Here is a 23,972-nt window from a genome sequence, read left to right as displayed (position 1 = left end):
GTAAGAGCACAATTTGTTAGTCTCTGTTAAATTCAAACTTACCTTAACTCCATCTGTCTTCTTATTCATCAGACTTTTTGCTGCTGTAAAGTGACAACATATATTGAATTTAGGTGCAAAATATTCAAGAATCACAAGCATTTTTTCCTTTTGGCAAAGCCAATATAATTTAACTTGCAACAACACAGCGGCGGCAGTGGCAGCAGTAGGAGGTACAGAGCTGCTGCAGGTTTTGTTGCAGCCGAAAGCAATCATAGTTAGGCAGAGAAAACCCAAGCAAATTTATAGATGGCAGGCAAAAGTCAATTTGAAATTCAAACAGCAAGCTGGGATTATTAATCATCAATCAGACAGTGATTGCTTCAAGATGCAAACATTCCCGATTAGTGGCTAAGGATCTTACCTTACAGGGAACATATTCCAAATAAAGTGGAAAAAGGAAACAAAAAAGGGTAGGAACAAAAAACAAACAGGTTTATGATCAGGTTACTTCCGTCTCATCATTTTGTGACACAAAGTATCTAAGATCTTAAAGGAAATGGGGATGTCGTTTCCTTGTAATTGACTTTACACAAGTTTCCCACAAAAAGTAGTGAGGAATTAATAAAGGACCATTGCAGCACCTATCATCAAAGACCCCACCATCCAGGACATATTCTCTTCGCACTGCTGGCATTAAGAGTAAGGTACAGGAGACTCTGGACCACATACCAGGTTCAGGAACAGTTACTACCCCTCAACCATTAGGTTCTTGAACCAGAGTTCACTCATCTTCACTCACCCCATCACTGAACTGTTCCTATAATCTATGGACACACTTTCAAGGACTCTTCATCTCATGTTATTGATATTATTTGTTATTATTATTATTATTATTATTATTATTTCTTTTTGTATTTCCACAGTTGTTGTCTTTTGCACATGGGTTGTTTGTCTGTTCCTTTGGGTGTGATCTTTCATTGCTTCTATTATGTCTCTTGTATTTACTGCAAATGCCTGCAAGAAAATTAATCTCAGGGTTGTATATGGTGACGCACTACATCTGGATTTCTTAAAATACAACACTGAAAGAAGAACATTACTCTAGATAGGTGTATAAGAATTTGCAGAATTTTTGAAATGTTATGGTTATAAATAAAAAGGTAATATTAATTTGACTGGAATCAATTTTCTGGAATTTTCCTCATGAGTTATAGGATGTTTCTCTAAAGATTTTGCTGATTAATGAGCCTACTTACAGCTTTTCATGCAGAGGGTTCATTCGTCTTTTGCTGAAGACTGCGAGTAATGTAAGGGTTATGCTGCTGAATGCAGTGCAATATTGGAACAAATTTCATTACTTTGTATGCCACTGATGGCAAAAGAATGACAGAACATCCAACCCCAGTGTCACCCTACTCTGTTTCTGCTTAATACTTCTCATGCTCTATGCCTCATCAACCAAACCTACTTCACCAATCACATCAAACATCTACAGAATATTACCTCAGTTTATTCTGATTGCCATTTATCAATTTCCTAGAATAAATGTTGGCCATTCCATCCACAGAAATATTTTTCTATTTAATATTATTCTGATTGCTCCTCATCTTAAATCCATTTTCCAATTCCTTTTTTTTTAATTTTATTTTTATTTGGATAAGGAATTCACAAATATCATGTACTTTTTTTCACACATATAACCATTTTCCAATTCCAATGCATATTATGTGAAACCAATACCAAACAAAAAAAATATATAAATGTTTTACATTTGGAGTGACCCAGCCATCACAATCTTTTGGAAAAGTTCCAATTTTTCACTAATTACTGTGTAGAGAAAAAACTGCTCATCATCTTTACTGCAAAATATGAGCAAGAGGCTGTACTACGATGTTAGACACTGCACCACAATACAAAAAGCACTCTTCCGGCTGCTGGAGCATGCTGCTCCCTGATGACAAGAGATTGCCATGTTGGAAAGGCAGGAGACAAATGAGGGAAGGGTCACTGAATTCAGTGGTTTAGAGGAATGTGGACCGGCTAGTGAAGAACAATATTGTTGAGAAATAGGCCCTGCAGCTCATTATACCCAGATCCATATTGAGTCCCCATCTAAACTAATCCCATTTACCGGTACTTGGTCCAAAGTTTGTTATGCCTTGGCAATTCTAATACTTCAAAACGATATACAGTGCGTTCCAGAGGGTTCTGGAGGTAAAAAAAATCTTAGACTCCATCTTACAATCTTACTCCTCACCTTCAACCTGAGCTCTTTGTTTTCATTGATCTCTGTAATATAGAAAATCTTTTCACTATTAACCCTATATCCATGGCCCTGGTAATTTTGTACACCTCCCTAAGACCCTCCTTGGCCTCCTTCACTCCTCAGAAACCAAAACAAACCTATCCATTTTCTCCTTATAATTGAAACAATCCAAGCCAAGCAGCATTCTGGAAAATCTCCATTATCATCTACACCAGGAGAAAGTCTGCAGATACTGGAAATCCAAAGCAACTCACACAAAGCTGGAGGAACTCAGCACATCAGGCAGCATCAACGGAAAAGAGTACACAGTCAACATTTACTCAGGACTATCAAGGAAGAGGGAAGATGACTGAATAAAAAGGTGGGAGGAGGGGAAAGAGGCTAGCTGGAAGATGAAGGTGAAGCTAGATGGGTGGGAAAAGTCAAGAGCTGGAGAAGAAAGAATCTGATAAGACAGAAGAGTGGACAATAGGAGAAAGGGAAGGAGGGGAGGACATGGGGTAGGTAATAGGCAGGTGAGACGAAGTGAAAGGTCGGAGTGTGGAATAGAAGGGGGGGGTTGTTCACTATAAGGAGCAATCAATATTCATACAATCAGATTGGAAACTACCCATATGGGAGTGCCCTCATCTTGGCATAAGAGGAGGTTACGGATCAGCACGTCAGAATGGAAATGGGAATTGAAAGTAAAATGTATGGCTGCCGGGAACTCACGCTTGTGACAGATGGTGCAGAGGTGCTTGATGAAGCAGTCTTCTAATTTACGACAGTCTCACCGATGTAGAGGAGGCCACATCGGGAACACCGGACACAATATATGACCCTAGCAAATTCACATGTGAAATGTTGCCTCACCTAGAAAGACTGCCTGGGGCCCTGAATGGAGATGAGGGAGGAGGTGTATGGACAGGTGGGCCACTTGCAGGGATTGCTGCTTGTAGGTAGATTAGTGGAGAGGGACAAATGGACAGGTGATCCCTGTGGGAAGTGGAAGCGGAAGGAGGTAAAGATATACTTAGTGGCAGGATCCCTTTAGAGATGGCAGGTTGTGGAAAGTAATATGTTTGATGAAGAGGCTGATGGGGTGGTAGATAAGAACAAGAGAGACTCTATCACTATTCAGGTGGCAGGAAGAATGGGTGAGTGTGGATGCACGGGAAATGGAGGAGATGTAGGTGAGGATAGCATCAATAGCAGAGGGAGGGAAACCCATTCTTTAAAGAAGGAGGACATCTCTAATGTCCTGGAATGAAAAGCCGCATCCTGGGAAGAAGTTAGGCGGTGGCGTAGAAACCGAGAAAATGGGTCAGCATTTTTACCGGACGTAGGGTGTGAAGAGTTATTGTCAAGATAACCAGGGGATCAGTAGGTGTATAAAAGATGTTGGTAAATGGGATTAGTTTAGGTGGGCACTCAATATGGATCTGGGCATAATGGGCTGCAGGGCCTATTTCCCAACATTATTGTTCTTCATTAGCCAGTCCACATTCCTCTAAACCACTGAATTCAGTGACCCTTCCCTGACTTGTCTCCTGCCTTTCCAACATGGCAGCATCTTGTCATCAAGGAGAAGCATTCTCCAGTAACTAGAAGAGTGCTCTAGTCTAACTATTTGGGGCAGGGTTCTGCTGTTTCAGACCTGCTAAAGGGGGATGGGTGTATTACTAGACAGGGAAAATCTCACAGCAGTGCTCTGACAGGACAGACAGGAGAGCTTGTCTACCGAGGCTATACAGATGGAACTGAGGAATAAGAAAGGGATGACCTCATTAATGCAATTACAGTGGATTCTGGTTAATTGGGTCATCGGTTAATCAGGGCAGCCATTTATTTGGGGCGACTCTTAAAGAATAAAAACTAAATTTTAAAAAAAGTTGGGATTCCCTTTGTTTATGTGGGGCACCATGCCACTTAATTGGGACATGAGACTGTGGCTGAACAGTTTCTAATTAACTTCAGTCATGTACACTTGAGTGACCTGTGCTTAGAATGATCAGATTTCAAACAGGTCAGTTGCATGTGTTTGTGTTCAAAAAGCAGTGACTCTTGTCACATAGTTGGTGAGAAATAAGCAGTAAGAGAATTCAGAATGGGTTTTGCTCACCGCAGTTTCAAGCATTCAGACTTGGAGATGCCAGCAATGACCAGAAGCGAAAATTAAAATGATTTCACTACTTCAACAAGTTAGGAATTACGAACATATCGAAGGTCATTTTGAATGCTACGATGAAAATAAAGATTTGGAGGGTGCAATCGTCTAAAGTATTGTACGAAGGCAGTCCATTATCTGCACTAGTTGTCTGCACTGATTTTGTTCATTTATAGTTAATGAAAAGAACGTGGTGAATGTATCCCTCCATCAATAAGAAAAAGGAACTAATAAACAGTTTTATTATACTGCAGAGGTATTGGTGGTGTTCTAATTTGTTCTGTATTTCATTTAAATACATAAATTGTTACTCAGTTAAATGGTAGTTTGTTTTTTTATACTATTTAACTATTTCCATGAATCTTTGCCTGATTGGGGCAGCCACTTCATTGGGCCAAAATGTCCTGGTCTTGATGTGTCCCAACCAACTGGAATCCATTGTATATCGCAAACCAACAAACTGTCAGTGGGATTTAGAGAAGCAAATTTGTAGACAGCTGCAAGGAAATGAAGTTGTGATAGTAGGTGATTTTAATTTTCCACATATTGACTGGGACACCCATACTATGAAATGGCTGGTTGGGATAGTTTTTATCAAATGTGTTCTGGAAAATTTCCTTAATCAACACATAAAGGTCCCAACTAGAGAGGAAGTGATATTGAATTTCCTATTACGGAACAAGACAGGTCAGGTGACAGAAGTGTGCATATGGAAATATTTTGGATCGAGTGATTATAACACCATGAGTTTCCAGATTATTATGGAGAGAATAGGACTGGTGCTCAGGTTGAAATTCTAAACTGGAGAAAGGCTGATTTTGATGGAGTTGTGAATTTATTATTTCGGTTATATTTGAGTAATTTTGTGTGTGTGTACATACAGTGGCATGCAAAAGTTTGGGCACCCCTGGTCAAAATTTCTGTTACTGTGAATAGCTAAGCGAGTAAAAGATGAACTGATTTCCAAAAGGCATAAAGTTAAAGATGCCGCATTTCTTTAATATTTTAAGCAAGAAAACTTTTTTTTATTTCCATCTTTTACAGTTTCAAAATAACAAAAAAGGAAAAGGGCCTGAAGCAAAAGTTTGGGCACCCTGCATGGTCAGTACTTAGTTACGCCCCTTTTGGCAAGTATCACAGCTTGCAAGTATCACAGCTTGTAAATGCTTTTTGTAGCCAGCTAAGAGTCTTTCAGTTCTTGTCTGGGGGATTTTCGCCTATTCTTCCTTGCAAAGGCTTCTAGTTCTGTGAGATTCTTGGACCGTCTTGCATGCACTGCTCTTTTGAGGTCTATCCACAGATTTTCGATGATGCTTAGGTTGGGGGACTGTGAGGGCCGTGGCAAAACCTTCAGCTTGCACCTCTTGAGGTAGTCCATTAGGATCATTATCCTGTTGTAGAAGTCATCCTCTTTTCATCTTCGGGTTTCTTACAGACGGTGTGATGTTTGCTTCCTGAATTCGCTGGTATTTAATTGAATTCATTCTTCCGGGAATGGTACCGGAGGACTGTAGGGAGGAGAATGTTGTCCCCTTGTTCAAAAAAGGTAGTAGGGATAGTCCGGGTAATTATAGACCACTGAGCCTTATGTCTGCGGTGGGAAAACTGTTGGAAAAGATTCTTAGAGATAGGATCTATGGGCATTTAGAGAATCATGATCTGATCAGGGACAGTCAGCATGGCTTTGTGAAGGGCAGATTGTGTCTAACAAGCCTGATAGCGTTCTTTGAGGATGTGACCAGGCATATCGATGAGGGTAGTGCAGTGGATGTGATCTACATGGATTTTAGTAAGGCATTTGACAAGGTTCCATACGGTGGGTTTATTCAGAAAGTCAGAAGGCATGGGATCTAGGGAAGATTGGCCAGGTGGATTCAGAATTGGCTTGCCTGCAGAAGGCAGAGGGTTGTGGGGGAGGGAGTACATTCAGATTGGAGGGTTGTGACTAGTGGTGTCCCACAAGGATCTGTTCTGGGACCTCTATTTTTCGTGATTTTTATTAACGACCTGGATGTGGGGGTAGAAGGGTGGGTTGGCAAGTATGCAGATGACACAAAGGTTGGTGGTGTTGAAGGTAGTGTAGAGGATTGCCGAAGATTGCAGAGAGTCATTGATAGGATGCAGAATTGGGCTGAGAAGTGGCAGATGAAGTTCAACCTGGAGAAGTCTGAGGTAGTACACTTTGGAAGGACAAACTCCAAGTCAGTGTACAAAGTAAATGGCAGGATACTTGGCAGTGTGGAGGAGCAGAGCGATCTGGGGGTACATGTCCACAGATCCCTGAAAGTTGCCTCACAGGTAGATAGGGTAGTGAAGAAAGCTTATGGGGTGTTAGCTTTCATAAGTCGAGGGATAGAGTTTAAGAGTCACGAGGTAATGATGCAGCTCTATAAAACTCTGGTTAGGCCACACTTGGAGTACTGTGTCCATTTCTGGTCACCTCACTATAGGAAGGATGTGGAAGCATTGGAAAGGGTACAGAGGAGATTTACCAGGATGCTACCTGGTTTAGACAGTACGGATTATGATTAGAGATTAAGGGAGCCAGGGGTTTACTCTTTGGAGAGAAGGAGGATGAGAGGAGACATGATAGAGGTGTACAAGATATTAAGATAGTTAAGATTGAGTGGATAGCCAGCGCCTCTTCCCCAGGGCACCAATGCTCAATACAAGAGGACATGGCTTTAAGGTAAGGGGTGGGAAGTTCAAGGGGGATATGAAAGGAAGGTTTTTTACTCAGAGAGTGGTTGGTGTGTGGAATGCACTACCTGAGTCAGTGGTGGAGGCAGATACACTAGTGAAATTTAAGAGACTACTAGACAGGTATATGGAGGAATTTAAGGTGGGGGGTTATATGGGAGACAGGGTTTGTGGGTTGGCACAACATTGTGGGCCGAAGGGCCTGTACTGTGCTGTAGTATTCTATGTTCAACGTTCCCTCTACCAGTAAATGTTCCCCGTGTCACTGGCTGCAACACAAGCCCAAAGTATGGTCGATCCACCCCCTTGCTTAACATTTGGAGAGGGGTTCTTTTCATGAAATTCTGCACCCTTTTTTCTCCAAACATACCTTTGCTCATTGCAGCCGAAAAGTTCTATTCAAAAGGTTCAAAGCAACATCTCAACAAGCCTGATGCATTTTGGAAACAAGTCCTGTGGACTGATGAAGTTAAGATAGAACTTTTTGGCCGCAATGAGCAAAGGTATGTTTGGAGAAAAAAGGGTGCAGAGTTTCATGAAAAGAACACTTCTCCAACTGTTAAGCATGGGGGTGGATCGATCATGCTTTGAGCTTGTGTTGAAGCCAGTGGCATGAGGAACATTTACTGGTAGGGGGAAGAATGAATTCAATTAAATACCAGCAAATTCTGGAAGCAAGCATCACACCGTCTGTAAGAAACCCGAAGATGAAAAGAGGATGACTTCTACAACAGGATAATGATCCTAATGGACTTCCTCAAGAAGCGCAAGCTGAAGGTTTTGCCATGGCCCTCACAGTCCCCCAACCTAAACATCATCGAAAATCTATGGATAGACCTCAAAAGAGCAGTGCATGCAAGATGACCCAAGAATCTCACAGAACTAGAAGGCTTTTGCAAGGAAGAATGGGCAAAAATCCCCCAAACAAGAATTGAAAGACTCTTAGCTGGCTACAGAAAGCACTTACAAGCTGTGATACTTGCCAAAGGGGGAGTTACTAAGTACTGACCATGCAGGGTGCCCAAACTTTTGCTTTGGGTCCTTTCCCTTTTTTGTTATTTTGAAACTGTAAAAGATGGAAATAAAAAAGTTTTCTTGCTTAAAATATTAAAGAAATGTGTCATCTTTAGCAATATGCCTTTTGGAAACCAGTTCATCTTTTACTCGTTTAGCTATTCACAGTAACAGAAATTTTGACCAGGGGTGCCAAGAGTTTTTATGCCGCTGTGTGTATGTATGTGTGTGTGTGTGTGTGTGTGTGTGTATATATATATATATATAAAAAATTTTTCAGCAAGGCATTTGATAAGGCACCCCATGCAAGGCTTATTGAGAAAGTAAGGAGGCATGGGATCCAATGGGACATTGCTTTGTGAATCCAGAATTGGCTTTCCCACAGAAGGCAAAGAGCGGTTGTAGGCGGGTCACATCCTACATGGAGGTTGGTCACCAGTGGAGTGCCTCAGAGAACTGTTCTGGGGCCCTTACTCTTTGTGATTTTTATAAATAACCTCGATGAGGAAGTGGAGGGATGGGTTAGTAAATTTACTGATGACACAAAGGTTGAGAGTGTTGTGGATATTGTGGAGGGCTGGCAGAGGTTGCAAAACTGGACAGATAGGATGCAAAACTGGGCTGAGAAGTGGCAGATGGAATTCAACCCAGGTAAGTGTAAGGTGGTTCATTTTGGTAGGTCAAATATGATGGCTAAATCCCTTGGTCAGGACGAAGGGTCTCGGCCTGAAACGTCGACTGCACCTCTTCCTCGAGATGCTGCCTGGCCTGCTGCGTTCACCAGCAACTTTTATGTGTGTTGCTTGAATTTCCAGCATCTGCAGAATTCCTGTTGCTTGCACAGGTTGACTCTGTGGTTAAGAAGACATACGGTCCATTCGCCTTCATCAACTGTGGGATTGAGTTTAAGAGCCGGGAGGTAATGTTACAGCTTTATAGGACCCTGGTTAGACCCCACTTGGAGTACTATGCTCAGTTCTGGTCATCTCACTACAGGAAGGATGTGGAAACTATAGAAAAAGTGCAGAGGAGATTTACAAGGATGTTGCCTGGATCGGAGAGCATGTCTTATGAGGATAGGTTGAGTGAACTCAGCCTTTTCTTCTTGGAGTGACAGAGGATGAGAGGTGACCTGATAGGGGTATATAAGATGATGAGAGGCATTGATCGTGTGGATAGTCAGAGGCTTTTTCCTAAGGTTGAAATGGTTGCCACAAGAGGACACAGGTTTAAGGTGCTGGGGAGTAGGTACAGAGGAGATGTCAGGGGTAAGTTTTTTATGCAGAGAGTGGTGAGTGCGTGGAATGGGCTGCCGACAATAGTGGTAGAGGCGGATACGATGAGGTCTTTTAAGAGACTCCTGGACAGGTACATGGAGCTTAGAAAAATAGAGAGCAATGGGTAACCTTAAGTAATTTCTAAAGTAAGTACATGTTCAGCACAGCATTGTGGGCTGAAGGGTCTGCATTGTGTCGTAGGTTTTACAACACCTATTGCTAGTAAACCTAGCAATTATCGGCCTGTGCGTTTGACGTCAGTGGTGGGTAAGTTGATGGAAAGTATTCTTAGAGATGGTATATATAATTATCTGGATAGATAGGGTCTGATTAGGAACAGTCAACATGGATTTGTGCGTGGAAGGTCATGTTTGACAAATCTTATTGAATTTTTTGATGAGGTTACGGAGAAAGTTGACGAGGGTAAAGCGGTGGATGTTGTCTATATGGACTTCAGTAAGGCCTTTGACAAGGTTCCACACGGAAGGTTAGTTAGGAAGGTTCAATCGCTAGGCATTAATATCGAAGTAGTAAAATGGATTCAGCAGTGGCTAGATAGGAGATGCCAGAGAGTAGTGGTGGATAACTGTGTGTCAGATTGGAGGACGGTATGTGGCGGTGTGCCTCAGGGATCTGTACTGGGTCCAATGTTGTTTGTCATATATATTAATGATCTGGATGATGGGGTGGTAAATTGGATTAGTAAGTATGCAGATGATACTAAGATAGGTGGCGTTATGGATAATGAAGTAGGTTTTCAAAGCTTGCAAAGAAATTTAGGCCAGTTAGAAGAGTGGGTTGAAAGATGGCAGATGGAGTTTAGTGCTGAAAAATGTGAGGTGCTACATTTTGGTAGGACTAATCAAAATAGGACATACATGGTAAATGGTAGGGCATTGAAGAATGCAGTAGAACAGAGGGATCTAGGAATAATGGTGCATAGTTCCCTGAAGGTGGAATCTCATGTGGATATGGTGGTGAAGAAAGCTTTTGGTATGCTGGCCTTTATTAATCAGAGCATTGAGTATAGGAGTTGGGATGTAATGTTGAAATTGTATAAGGCTTTGGTAAGGCCTGGGTTTCATCTCCTAAGTTACAGAGAAAGGTTGAACAAGTTAGGTCTTTATTCTTTGGAGCGTAGAAGGTTGAGGGGGGACTTGATAGAGGTGTTTAAAATTATGATGGGGATAGATAGAGTTGACGTGGATAGGCTTTTTCCATTGTGAATGGGGGAAGATTCAAACAAGAGGACATGAGTTGAGAGTTAAAGGGCAAACGTTCAGGGGTAACATGAGGGGGAACTTCTTTACTCAGAGAATGGTAGCTGTGTGAAAAGAGCTTCCAGCAGAAGTGGTTGAGGCAGGTTCGATGTTGTCATTTAAAGTTAAATTGGATAGATATATGGACAGGAAAGGAATGGAGGGTTATGGGCTGAGTGCAGGTCGGTGGGACTAGGTGAGAGTAAAAGTTCAGCATGGACTAGAAGGGCCAAGATGGCCTGTTTCTGTGCTGTAATTGTTATATGGTTATGCTGGCAGTGAAGAAGCTAATGGAATGTTGGCCTTTATAAAAAAGGGAATTGAGTACAAGAGCAAGGAAATCCTTTTGCATTTGTACAGGGCCCTGGTGAGACCACACCTGGAGTATTGTGTGCAGTTTTGGTCTCCAGGGGTAAGGAAGGACATCCTGGCTGTGGAGGAGGTGCAGCGTAGGTTCACTAGGTTAATTCCTGGGATGTCTGGACTGTCTTACGCAGAGAAGGTAGAGAGACTGGGCTTGTGCACGCTGGAATTAAGGAGATCGAGGGGGGATCTGATTGAGACATATAAGATTATTAAGGGATTGGACAAGATAGAGGCAGGAAATATGTTCCAGATGCTGGGAGAGTCCAGTACCAGAGGGCATGGTTTAAGAATAAGGGGTAGGTCATTTAGGACAGAGTTGAGGAGGAACTTCTTCTCCCAGAGAGTTGTGGATGTGTGGAATGCGCTGCCTCAGAAGGCAGTGGAGGCCAATTCTCTGGATGCTTTCAAGAAGGAGCTAGATAGGTATCTTATGGATAGGGGAATTAAGGGTTATGGAGACAAGGCAGGAACTGGGCATTGATAGTAGATGATCAGCCATGATCTCAGAATGGCGGTACAGGCTCGAAGGGCCGAATGGTCTACTTCTGCACCTATTGTCTATTGTCTATATAGGTTTTCTATGTTCTATGAATTATATGTATCAGTAGGTAAATTGCATACATCACCCAGCCTCTCGGACGGCCACATCTGCGCCAGGTGTGTCGAGCTGCAGCTCCTTTGGGACCAGGTTAGAGAACCGGAGATGCAGCTCAATGACCTTCGGCTGGTCAGGGAAAGTGAGAAGGTGAAAGAGAGGAGCGATAGGTAAGTAGTCACACCGGGGCCTCGAGAGACAGATAAGTGGATTACAGTCAGGAGAGGGAAGGGCAAGAGTCAGGTACTAGAGAGTACCCCTGTGGGTGTCCCCCTTAACAATAAGTACTTCTGTTTGAGTACTGTTGGGGGGATGGCCTACCTGGGGAAGCAACAGTGGTTGCACCTCTGGCAAAGAGTCTGGCCCTGTGGCTCAGAAGGGTAGGGAAAGGAAGAGGATGGCAGCAGTGATAGGGGACTCTATAGTTCGGGGCTCAGACAAGCGATTCTGTGGACGCAGGAAAGAAACTCGGATGGTAGTTTACCTTCCAGGTGCCAGGGTCCGGGATGTTTCTGATCGTGTCCATGATATCCTGAAGTGGGAAGGTGAACAGCCAGAGCTCGTGGTACATATTGGGACCAATGACATAGGATAGAGATAAGAGAGAATAGAGAATGGGACCAATCAAGTGTGACAGTGGAAAAGTGTGTACGGAACCAGAGGAGATAACAGAGGTACTTAATGAATACTTTGCTTCAGTATTCACTCTGGAAAAGGATCTTGGCAATTATAGGGATGACACAGCGGACTGAAAAGCTTGAGCATATAGATATTAAGAAAGAGGATGTGATGGAGCTTTTGGAAAGCATCAAGTTGGATAAGTCACCGGGACGGGACGAGATGTATCCCAGGCTACTGTGGGAGGTGAGGGAGGAGATTGCTGAGCCTGTGCGATGATCTTTGCATCATCAATGGGGACGGGAGAGGTTCCAGAGGATTGGAGGGTTGTGGATGTTGTTCCCTTATTTAAGAAAGGGAGTAGAGATAGCACAGAAAATTATAGACCAGTGAATCTTACTTCAGTGGTAGGTAAGTTGATGGAAAAGATCCTGAGAGGCAGGATTTATCAATATTTGTTTAGGAATAGTCAGCATGGATTAGTCAGAGGCAAGTTGTGCCTTACGGCCCCGAATGAATTTTTTGAGGATGTGACTAAACACAGTGATGAAAATAGAGCAGTAGATGCAGTGTATATGGATTTCAGCAAGGCATTTGTTAAGGTACCCTATGCAACGCTTATTGACAAAGTAAGGAGGCATGGGTTCCAAGGGGACCTTGCTTTCTGGATCCAGAATTGGCTTGCTCACAGAGGCAAAGAGTGATTGTAGACGGGTCATATTCTGCACGGAGGTCAGTGACCAGTGGTGTGCCTCAGGGATCTGTTCTGGGACTCGTACTCTTCATGATTTTTATAAATGACCTGGATGAGGAGTGGAGGGATGGGTTAGTAAGTTTGCTGATGACACAAAGATTGGAGGCATTGTGTGGATAGTGTGGAGGTTACAGTGGGACATCGGTTGGATGCAAAACTGGGCTGAGAAGTGGCAGATGAAGTTCAACCCAAATAAGTGTGAGGTGGTTCATTTTGGTAGGTCAAATATAATGGCAGAATATAGTATTAATCATAGGACTCTTGGCAGTCTGGAGGATCAGAGGGATCTTGGGGTCCGAGTTCATAGGACATTCAAATCTCCTGCACAGGTTGACTCTATGGTTAAGAAGGCATGCGGTGCATTGGCCTTCATCAATAATGGAATTGTGTTTAGGAGCCGAGAGGTAATGTTGCAGCTATATAGGACCCTGGTCAGACCCCACTTGGAGTACTGTGCTCAGTTCTGGTCGCCTCACTACAGGAAGGATGTGGAAACCATAGAAAGGGTGCAGAGGATATTTACAAGGATGTTGCCTGGATTGGGGAGCATGCCTTATGAGAATAGGTTGAGTGAACCCGGCCTTTTCTCCTTGGAGCGACGGAAGATGAGGGGTGACCTAATAGAGGTGTATAAGATGATGAAAGGCATTGATCGTGAGGATAGTCAGAGGCTTTTTCCCAGGGCTAAAATGGCTAACATAAGAGGGCACAGTTTTAAGGTGCATGGAAGTAGGTATAGAGGAGATGTCAGGGGTACGTTTTTGTCGCAGAGAGTGGTGAGTGCATGGAATGGGCTGCCGGCAATGGTAGTGGAGGCACATACGATAGGGACTTTTAAGAGACTCATGGATAGGAACATGGAGTTTAGAAAAACAGAGAGCTGTGGGTAACCCTAGGTAATTTCTATAGTAAGGACATATTCAACACAGCTTTGTGGGCTGAAAGGCCTGTGTTGTGCTGCAGGCTTTCTATGTTTATGTCTATGAAAACAGACTAAAGAGAGTTAGGAAGGAAGTTGAGAAGCAGGATCTCAAAGGTAGTAATCTCGGGATTCCTGCCTGTGCCACGTGACAGTGGTTATAGGAATAGAGTGAGGTGGAGGATAAATACGTGGGCAGGGGGCAGGGATTCACATTTCTGGATCATTGGGACTGTTTTTGGACGGGTTGCACTTGAATCCCACGGGTCCAATATCCTGGCAGGGAGGTTTGCTAATGGTAAAGGAGAGAGTTTAAACTAGAATTGCTGGGGGGTGGGATTCGAACTGAAGAGACAGAGGAAGGGGCGTTTGGTTCACATATAGAGAAAGCTTGGAGACATTGCGAGAGGGAGGACAGGCAGCTGATAGAGAGGGGATACGCTCAGACCGATAGCTTGAGATGAGTCTGTTTTAATGCAAGATGCATCATGAACAAAGCAGATGAGCTTTGAGCATGAACTTGCTATGATGTTATGGCCATTACAGAGTCTTGGATGGCTCAGGGACAAGAATGGTTACTTGAGTGCCAGGCTTTAGATGTTTCAGGAAGGACAGGGAGGGAGGCAAAAGAGATGGGGACATGGCACTGCTGATCAAAGATAGTGTCACGGCTGCAGAAAAGGAGGAAGTCATGGAGGGATTATCTACTGAGTCTCTGTGGGTGGAAGTTAGAAAGAGGAAGGGGTCAATAACTCTACTAGGTGCTTTTTATAGACCATCCAATAGTAACAGGGACATCGAGGAGCAGATATTTGGAGACAGATTCTGGAAAGGTATAATAATAACAGGGTTGTTGTGGTGGGAAATATTAATTTTGCAAATATTGATTGTCTTCTCCCTGGAGCAAGGGGTTTAGATAGGGTGGAGTTTGTTAGGTGTGTTCAGGAAGGTTTCCTGACACAATATGTATATAAGCCTATGAGAAGAGAGACTGTATTTGATCTGGTATTGGGAAATGAACCTGGTCAGGTGTCAGGTCTCTCAGTGGGAGAGCATTTTGGAGATAGAGATCATAATTCTACCTCCTCTACCATAGCATTGGAGAGGGTTAGGAACAGACAAGTTAGGAAAGTGTTTAATTGGGGTAAGGGGAAACGTGAAGCTATCAGTTAGGAACTTGGAAGCATAAATTGGGAACAGATGTTCTCAGGGAAATGTACTGCAGAAATGTGGCGAAAGATTAGGGGATATTTGCGCGGCGTTCTCTATAGATACGTTCCAATGAGTCAGGGAAAGGATGGTAGGGTACAGGAACTGTGGTGTACAAAGGCTGTTGTAAATCTAGTCATGAAGAAAAGCTTATGACAGGTTCAAAAATCTAGGTAATGATAGAGATCAAGATGATTACAAGGCTAGCAGGAAGGAGCTTAAGAATGAAATTAGGAGAGCCAGAAGGGGCCATGAGAAGGCCTTGGCGGACAGGATTAAGGAAAACCTCAAGGCATTCTATAACTGTGCAGAGCAAGAGGATAAGACATGAGAGAATAGGACCAATCAAGTGTGACAGTGGAAAAGTGTGTATGGAACCGGAGAAGATGGCAGTGGTACTTAATGAATACTTTGCTTCAGTATTCACTACGGGAAAGGATCTTGGCGATTTTAGGGATGACTTACAGCGGACTAAAAAGCTTGAGCATTCTCATTTAGAAAGAGGATGTGTTGAAGCTTTTGGAAAGCATCAAGTTGGATGAGTCTCCAGGACCGGATGAGATGTACCCCAGGCTACTGTGGGAGGCGAGGGAGGAGATTGCTGAGCCCCTGGCAATGATCTTTGCATCACCAATGGGGATGGAGGAGGTTCCGCTGGATTGGAGGGTTGCAGATATTGTTCCCTTATTCGAGAAAGGGAGTAGAGATAGCCCAGGAAATTATAGACCAGTGAGTCTTAGTTCAATGGTGAAATTGATGGAAAATATAGGAACGTAGAAAACCCACAGCACAATACAGGCTCTTTGGTCCACAAAGCTGTGCCGAACATGTCCTTACCTGAGAAATTACCTCGGGTTACACACAGCCCTCTATTTTTCTGAGCTCCATATACCTATATAGGAGTTCCTTAAAAGACCGTATCGTATCCGCCTCCACCACTGTCGCCAGCAGCCCATTCCACGAACTCACCACTCTCTATGTTAAAAACTTACGCCTGATATCTCCTCTGTACCTACTTCCAAGCACCATAAAACTGTGCCCTCTTGTGTTAGCCATTTCAGCCCTGGGTAAAAGCCTCTGACTATCCACACAGTCAATGCCTTTCATCATCTTGTACACCTCTATCAGGTCACCTCTCATCCTCCACCGCTCCAAGGAGAAAGCCGAGTTCACTCAACCTATTCTCATATGACATGTTCTTCAATCTAGGCAACATCCTTGTAAATCTCCTCTGCACCCTTTCTATGGTTTCCACATCCTTCCTATAGTGAGATGACCAGAACTGAGCAAAGTACTCCAAGTGGGGTCTGACCGGGGTCCTATATAGCTGCAACATTACCTCTGGGCTCTTAAACTAAATCCCATGACTGATGAAGGCCAATGCACTGTTTGCTTTCTTAAGCACAGAGTCAAGCTGTGCAGCAGCTTTGAGTACGCTATGGACTCGGACCCCAAGATCCCTCTGATCCTCCACACTGCCAAGAGTCTTACCATTAATACTATATTCTGCCATTGTATTTGACCGACCAAAATGAACCACATCACACTTATCTGGGTTGAACTCCATCTGCCACTTCACAGTCCAGTTTTGCTCCTATCAATGTCCTGTTGTAACCTCTGACAGCCCTCCACACTATCTGCAACACCTCCAACCTTTGTGTCATCAGCAAATTTAGTAACCCATCCCTCCACTTCCCCATCCAGGCCATTTATAAAAATCACAAAGAGTACAGGTCCCAGAACAGATCCCTGAAGCACACCACTGGTCACCGACCTCCATGCAGAATATGACCCAACTACAACCACTCTTTGCCTTCTGTGGGCAAGCCAGTTCTGGATCCACCAAGCAATATACCCTTGGATCCCATCCCTCCTTACTTTCTCAATAAGCCTTACATGGGGTACCTTATCAAATGCCTTGCTGAAATCCATATACACTACATCTACTGCTCTACCTTCATCAATGTGTTTAGTCACATCCTCAAAAAATTCAATCAGGAGTCGTCGTCGTCATTAGGTCGCATCTGGAATTTCCAGTTGGCGGATGATTTCCCTCCATGCTGCTCTGACATATTAGGAAATCATATTCGTGGCAGATTACAGCGGTGGCTTGCTTTTGCCTTCTGCTGGGTGAGTTTAAAGAGATCACCACCTCTTGCAGTGGATGACCAGGACGTCTCAGTGCCTTGTCGTGCTCTTAGCATTCCACAACGCCTGCTAGCCTGCCTTCCTGACTGTTGAACCATTAATTGGTCTCTTCCGCTCTATCCGCCATGGCCAGACTTCACACGCTGAGACAGGCAGATCCCTTACCTCACCAAGGGTTGAAGACCCGTCAGTTACGCTCACCTGGTTTGGCCCGTCAGCCAAGGCGGTTTACTGGGGGGGTGGCCACTGTGCGTGTTCCAGCTACTTGGAGCCACAGGTGAGAGCTATGCGTCAGTTGGGGACCAAAGGTGGACGAGCTGCCCTGAAAAAGGGCAAGGCAGGCCCCCCACCAGAGGTGCTACCCCTCCCTAGACACCCTATACATTTTGAGGAGTCACATCCTCAAAAAATTCAAACCTGAGAGGCAGGGTTTATGAATATTTGGAGAGGCATAATATGATTAGGAATAGTGAGCATGGCTTTGTCAAAGGCAGGTTGTGTCTTATGAGCCTGACTGAATTTTTTGAGGATGAGACTAAACACATTGATGAAGGTAGTGCAGTAGTTGTAGTGTATATGGATTTCAGCAAGGCATTTGATAAGGTACCCCATGCAACACTTATTGAGAAAGTAAGGAGGCATGGGATCCAAGGGGACCTTCCTTTGTGGAACCAGAACTGCAGAACTGGCTGGCCCACAGAAAGCAAAGCATGGTTGTGGACAGGTTATATTCTGCATGGAGGTCGGTGACCAGTCATGTGCATCAGGGATTTGTTGTGGGACCCCTTCTCTTCGTGATTTTTATAAATCATCTGGATGAGGAAATGGAGGGATGGGTTAGTAAATTTGCTGATGACACAAAGGTTGGAGTTGTTGTGGATAGTGTGGAGGGCTGGCAGAGGTTACAGCGGGACATTGATTAGATGCAAAACTGAGCTGAGAAGTGGCAGATGGAGTTCACTTTTGTCGGTCAAATATGACGGCAGAATATAGTATTAATGGTAAGACTCCTGGCAGTGTGGAGGATCAGAGGGATCTTGGGGGTGGAGTCCATAGGATACTCAAAGCTGCTGCGCAGTTTGACTCTGCTTAAGAAGGCAAATGGTGAATTGGCCTTCATCAACCGTGGGATTGAGTTTAAGAGCCGAGAGGTAATGTTACAGCTATATAGGACCCTGGTTAGACCCCACTTGGAGTACTGTGCTCAGTTCTGGTCACCTCACTATAGGAAGGATGTGGAAATTATCGAAAGGGTGCAGGGGAGATTTACAAGGATGTTGCCTGAGAATAGGTTGAGTGAACTCGGCCTTTTCTCCTTGGAGCAATGGAGGATGAGAGATGACCTGACAGAGGTGCATAAGACGATGAGAGGCATTGATCGTGTGGATAGTCAGAGGCTTTTCCCCAGGGCTGAAATGGCTAGCATGAGCGGGCACAGGTTTAAGGTGCTGGGGAGTAGGTACAGAGGAGATGTCAGGGGTAAGTTTTTTGTACAGAGAGTGGTGAGTGTGTGGAATGGGCTGCTGGCGATGGTGGTGGAGGTGGATATGGTAGAGTCTTTAAAAGTCTCCTGGACAGGTACATGGAGCTTAGAAAAATAGAGGGCTATGGGTAAAGCCTAGGTAGTTCTCAGGTAGGGGTATGTTCGACACAGCATTGTGGGCCGAAGGGCCTGTATTGTGCTGTAGGTTTTCTATGTTTCACCATGCTACCACGTGTTAAGTGCGCGCCTCGCTTGAAGTAAACACGAAGTTAGATGGGCATTTTCAGACTCCCATATCTTCCTTTGAATTAGTTTAATATTTTGAAGTTACAGATTGTAACAGATGGCACTAGAAAGGATCTCTGAAAGGTGTGGATTGGGACGGGTTGATTTCTGAGAAAAGGGATGCTTGGTAATTGGAAGGCCTTCAAAAGTGAAATAAGAGTACAGAGTTTGTCTGTTCCTGTTAGAACAAAAGGCAAGGATAAAAGATTTGGGAATCTTAGCTTTTGAGGGACATTGAGGCCCTGGTTAAGAAGAAGGAACTGAATAAGAGGGAAATCAAGTGGACTAAAAGAACGCATGAGATTGTTCAGGCAGTCAAGGTGAAGGACAATCCCAAGGGCTTCTACAGAAGGAAAAGGATAGAAAGGGACAAAAGAAGTTTATCTAAAATTAAAGGGGTTCTTGTTCAGCTAAGTGGGTTGAGGAATGGTAAATGAAGCTTAATTCATATGTGCAAGATACTGCATGTTTAAAGAGTCAGTAAAACAGTCTTTTCACAGTGAACAGCTGTGTGATTTTCACAGAGAATAACACTCTCTCCTTGTAGAACTTAATCACAGCAGGAATACAAGTAGATGATCACTGAAAGTGTTGTCACAGGTAGACATGGTGATGAAGATGATGTTTGGCATGCTAGCCTTCATAATCAGTGCACTGAGTATTAAACTTGGAGCTCTTGATACAGTTGCACTGGGCACTGGTGCGGTTGCACTTGGAGTACTGTCTTCAGTTTTGGTCACTTGGCTATAGAAATGATGTTCTAAATCTGGAAAGAGTGCAGAAGAAATTTACAAGGATGCTGCTAGGACTTGATGAACTGAGTTATAGGCAGAGGTTTGACAGAGTAGGGCTTTTCTTTATTCTTTATAATGCAGGAGACTGAGAGGTGATCTTATAGATATGGACAAAATCATGAGGGGCCTAGAGAGAGTGAATGTACTCAGTCTTTTTCCTAGTGTTGAGAAATTAAGAACTAGAGTGTATAGAAATAAAGTGAGAGGAGAAAACTTTAATAGGAATTTGAGGGGAAACTATATAAATGGAGGTATCTAGGTAGAATGAGGTGTCAGAGGAAGTTGCAGAGGCAGGTACAATAACAACTTTTAAAATATAGCTGGACTGGAACATGGATAGGAAAGATTTAGAGGTATGGGCCAAATACTTATATTCTATGAGATGACCACTCAAGGCTGGTATGCCATATGCCCTCTTCACTATCCTATCAACCTGTGCTAATAGTTTTAGGAAATCATGGTCTATTTAGTGAGACTAGATCCAATATACCAATGCGCTATCAAATTTTCCATCGGATATATAGTCTGCTGAAGCCTTAATCTTCTTTCCTGAAAGCACCACCAACTAGTGTGACATAGTTTTGCCATCACAAAGCAATGCTGACTCTTTGCCTTTCCAAATGTATATAGAACCTGAGCTTTAGGGCTTTCTCCAATAATTCCCCTATGATGCATGGTTTATGGACTTACAGTTTCATAACATCCCTGTTGCAATATTAGTTATCCTCCAGTATTGTGTTACCTCACTTGTGGCAAATAAAATGGAGAAATCCCCTCCTTTGTTTCCATTAGCATTCTGGGTTGGATCTCTTCCAGCCCTGGCAATTTATCTGCCCTAATATTCCAAGACATTTCTCACCAACACCATCTTAAATCTGGCAGGTTCAGTAACGTGCCAGCCCTGTATTTCACTTAATCACTTTTGACGTTTGTAGTAACATTGTAAGTTCACATGTTCATCCAGAGCCCACACTCATTTGAAGCTCCATGCATTAAAACTGAGCCTATTTCAACATCACCAAGCTCCCTTACTTGTCTCTGCCCACTCTACCCAGTGGACATGCTTGATTTAAACTCCATTATTCCCACTATAGTCAATTTGCAGGCAGTGGATTCAACTACTTATAGAAAAGAAGGAAAATACTAATCTCTTCAAGTGCCACCATGCTAATGAGTTCAGCCCCACAATCACTTTCCTGCCAAACATGGATTAACTATTTACAGTAACATAAGCAAACTCTCAGCAATGATTTTGGACACATTCCAGCTTAGGTGTTACCCATCCTTCCTGTGCAGATCCCATCTCCCCCACCATGGATCCCAATATTCCTCCCTCCTGTACCAGCTCCTTAAGCACATATTATCTGATACTCTTTGCTCTCAATGATCTTGCTGCTACCTCAGAGCCTGTTTTGATTTCAGATTTACTGTACCTGTAATTATTTGATTTTCATGGTCTTTTGACTTCCGTTTCTCATGTCATTTTCCTTATATTCTCAATACTTATAGATAAGTGAACCATACTTATAAATTACTTGCTTCATATGACCTTGCGTTTACTTCAAACATTTTAGAAAAATGAAATGACTATTTATCCCCTCTCAGAGACATAAAGAACCAATCCTTTACCAGGCACCTGAAGAACTACTATGTTATTAAAATAAAACTAAACAAGTATTGGAATACATAATGAACAAAACAAGTATAATAAAAACACTGAAAGCAACAAATCTATTTACAGTTTTTAAGTGAGCCAGAAGCTGACATAACAGAGAGAACTGAAAAAGATCATTCTCTATCCATCAGTAAATATTATAAAATACTTCCTACTACATTATGGCATTTACATTGATTTAAAAACATGTAAAAATACACAATATTGTAATCTTACCAAACCATCTATTACGTGAATCCCCCAAAATACTGAATTTCCTTGCAACTAACAATGTTGATTAAATGAAAATACATAATTTTAAAATTCTGCAGTGGATAATTCTGATGTGTAATCCAGATTAGTATGTTTCACACATACCTGAGAAGTTTCGTGTGGCCAGCATTGTGGTGAGAATAGCACCCTGGAAGAGTTGAAGGAAGAAAAATATGAAGAACAACATCCAACTAAATAGATGTAATAGATGTAAACCAAAGAATCACATGTTTTGGAATAAATAACTCAAGGGGCATAGCTTTTTATTAAAATGTTGTTTAGATTTTCTTTCATTGCATGTGTTTAATCTTGCTCAAAATGCATTCAAGGTTACTGTAATCAATTTTCAGGTAGTGGATTAAGCTAATTCTAGAAAAAAAGGAAGCACCAAGTTTTGTACTTGCTGAAGGATTGGATGCTGTGCCTTTATTTAAAAGGGTTTGCAAGGACAACACAATATTCTTACTGTAAGGGTTTGGTCTATTAGTCTTTAGCAGCACTAGGATTGCTTAGGGATGGTTTAGTCATGGGGTATCATCTGACAAATTATAACATAGGAGACAGAAGAGTGCAGCACAGTGCTCTTCAGCCCACTATGTTTGCCAAATTAATTAAACTAATGATGGCAAATTAAATTAATTCCATCTGTCTGCCCATTATCCATATCCCTCCAATCTCTGCATATTCATGTGTCTATAAGAGCCTCGTAAATGCCTCTATTATATTTGTCTCCACCACAAACCCCAGCTGTGCATTCCAGGCATCCATCAGTCTGTGTGAAAGAGATTATCTCCATTGAAATTTCCCCCATTTATCATAAGTGCATGCCCTATAGTACTGGAAATACTAGCTGTCCACTTGATCTTTTCCTCTCATAACTTTATTTATCAGGTCTCCCCTCAGCCTCCACCGCTCCAGAGACAGCAACTCAAATTTGTCCAATCTCTCCTTAGGGCACATGCCCTTTAATTCAGCAATTCTGGTAAACTCTTCTGTGGTCTCTCCAAAGCTTCCACTTCCTTCTTGTAAAGGGGCATCCAGAAGTGAAAGTGATATATCAGATGAGGCCTCACCAGAGAAGTATAAAGTTGCAACATAACTAATAAAGGCAAGTATGTCATACACATTCAGTACCGTCCTATGAATTTATGCGGCCACTTTCAGTGAGCTATAAACTGGACACCAAGATTCCTCTGTTCATAAGAGGAATGAACAGAGCTATGAACTGTGTACTTCCTCTTTACATATAATTGTCTAAGTTGCAACACTTAATACTTGTCTGTATTAAACTCCATCTGCCTTTTTGCTGCCCATAGAGGCAACTAATGTATGTCCTCTGAATTGTAGGGAAAATAGCCTAATTTTGATCCTATATCTTATGGTCTAATTTGGAGCTAAGAGAGAAATGAATCAGCCATGATACAATGGTGGAGCAAACTCGATTGGTCAAATGGACTAATTCTGCTCCTATATCCAATGGTTTTATGAATCAACCATACCATAACCATAGAACCATAGAAACTACAGCACAGAAACAGGCCCTTTGGCCCTTCTTGGCTGTGCCGAACCATTTTCTGCCTAGTCCCACTGACCTGCACACCGACCATATCCCTCCATACACCTCCCATCCATGTATCTGTCCAATTTATTCTTAAATGTTAAAAAAGAACCCGCATTTACCACCTCATCTGGCAGCTCATTCCATACTCCCACCACTCTCTGTGTGAAGAAGCCCCCCCGTCCTCTACTGTAAAGATGAAGCCACACTCAGGTTGGAGGAACAACACCTTATATTCCGTCTGGGTAGCCTCCAACCTGATGGCGTGAACATCGACTTCTCTAACTTCCGCTAAGGCCCCACCTCCCCCTCGTATCCCATCTGTTTGATTCATTTTTATGAATCTAGGACGAGGGAGATGTCTTCCTTTTTTAAAGAAAGGGGCTTCCCTTCCTCCACTATCAACTCTGCTCTTAAACGCATCTCCCCCATTTCACATACATCTGCTCTCACTCCATCCTCTCGCCACCCCACTAGGAATAGGGTTCCCCTGGTCCTCACCTACCACTCCACCAGCCTCCGGGTCCAACATATTATTCTCCGTAACTTCCGCCACCTCCAACGGGATCCCACCACTAAGCACATCTTTCCCTTCCCCCCTCTCTCTGCATTCCGCAGGGATCGCTCCCTACACAACTCCCTTGTCCATTCGTCCGCCCCATCCCTCCC

At 43.1% G+C, this 23,972-nt stretch overlaps 1 protein-coding gene across 14 annotated transcripts in view; it reads right to left on the bottom strand.

Moving 5' to 3' along the window:
• Window positions 1-23,972, bottom strand: part of LOC140195219 (calcium/calmodulin-dependent protein kinase type II delta chain) — a 580,639-nt gene that overhangs the window by 105,303 nt on the left and 451,364 nt on the right. For 8 of the 14 annotated variants that reach the window (XM_072253187.1, XM_072253191.1, XM_072253197.1 and 5 more), the window contains exons 12-13: window positions 21,851-21,893; window positions 43-80 (exon numbers count right to left, since the gene is read on the bottom strand). In XM_072253187.1, coding sequence (XP_072109288.1) covers window positions 43-80; window positions 21,851-21,893 — 81 coding nt within the window. Of the gene's footprint in view, window positions 1-42; window positions 84-21,850; window positions 21,894-23,972 lie in introns of all 14 variants that reach the window. The other 6 variants (XM_072253184.1, XM_072253189.1, XM_072253194.1 and 3 more) reach the window with 1 other exon arrangement.

The sequence above is a fragment of the Mobula birostris genome, chromosome 3 (assembly GCF_030028105.1).
Source record: "Mobula birostris isolate sMobBir1 chromosome 3, sMobBir1.hap1, whole genome shotgun sequence".
Lineage (NCBI taxonomy): Eukaryota > Metazoa > Chordata > Chondrichthyes > Myliobatiformes > Myliobatidae > Mobula > Mobula birostris.
The sequence above is the reverse complement of the archived record's forward strand: the minus strand, read 5'-3'. Positions and strand labels throughout refer to the sequence as shown.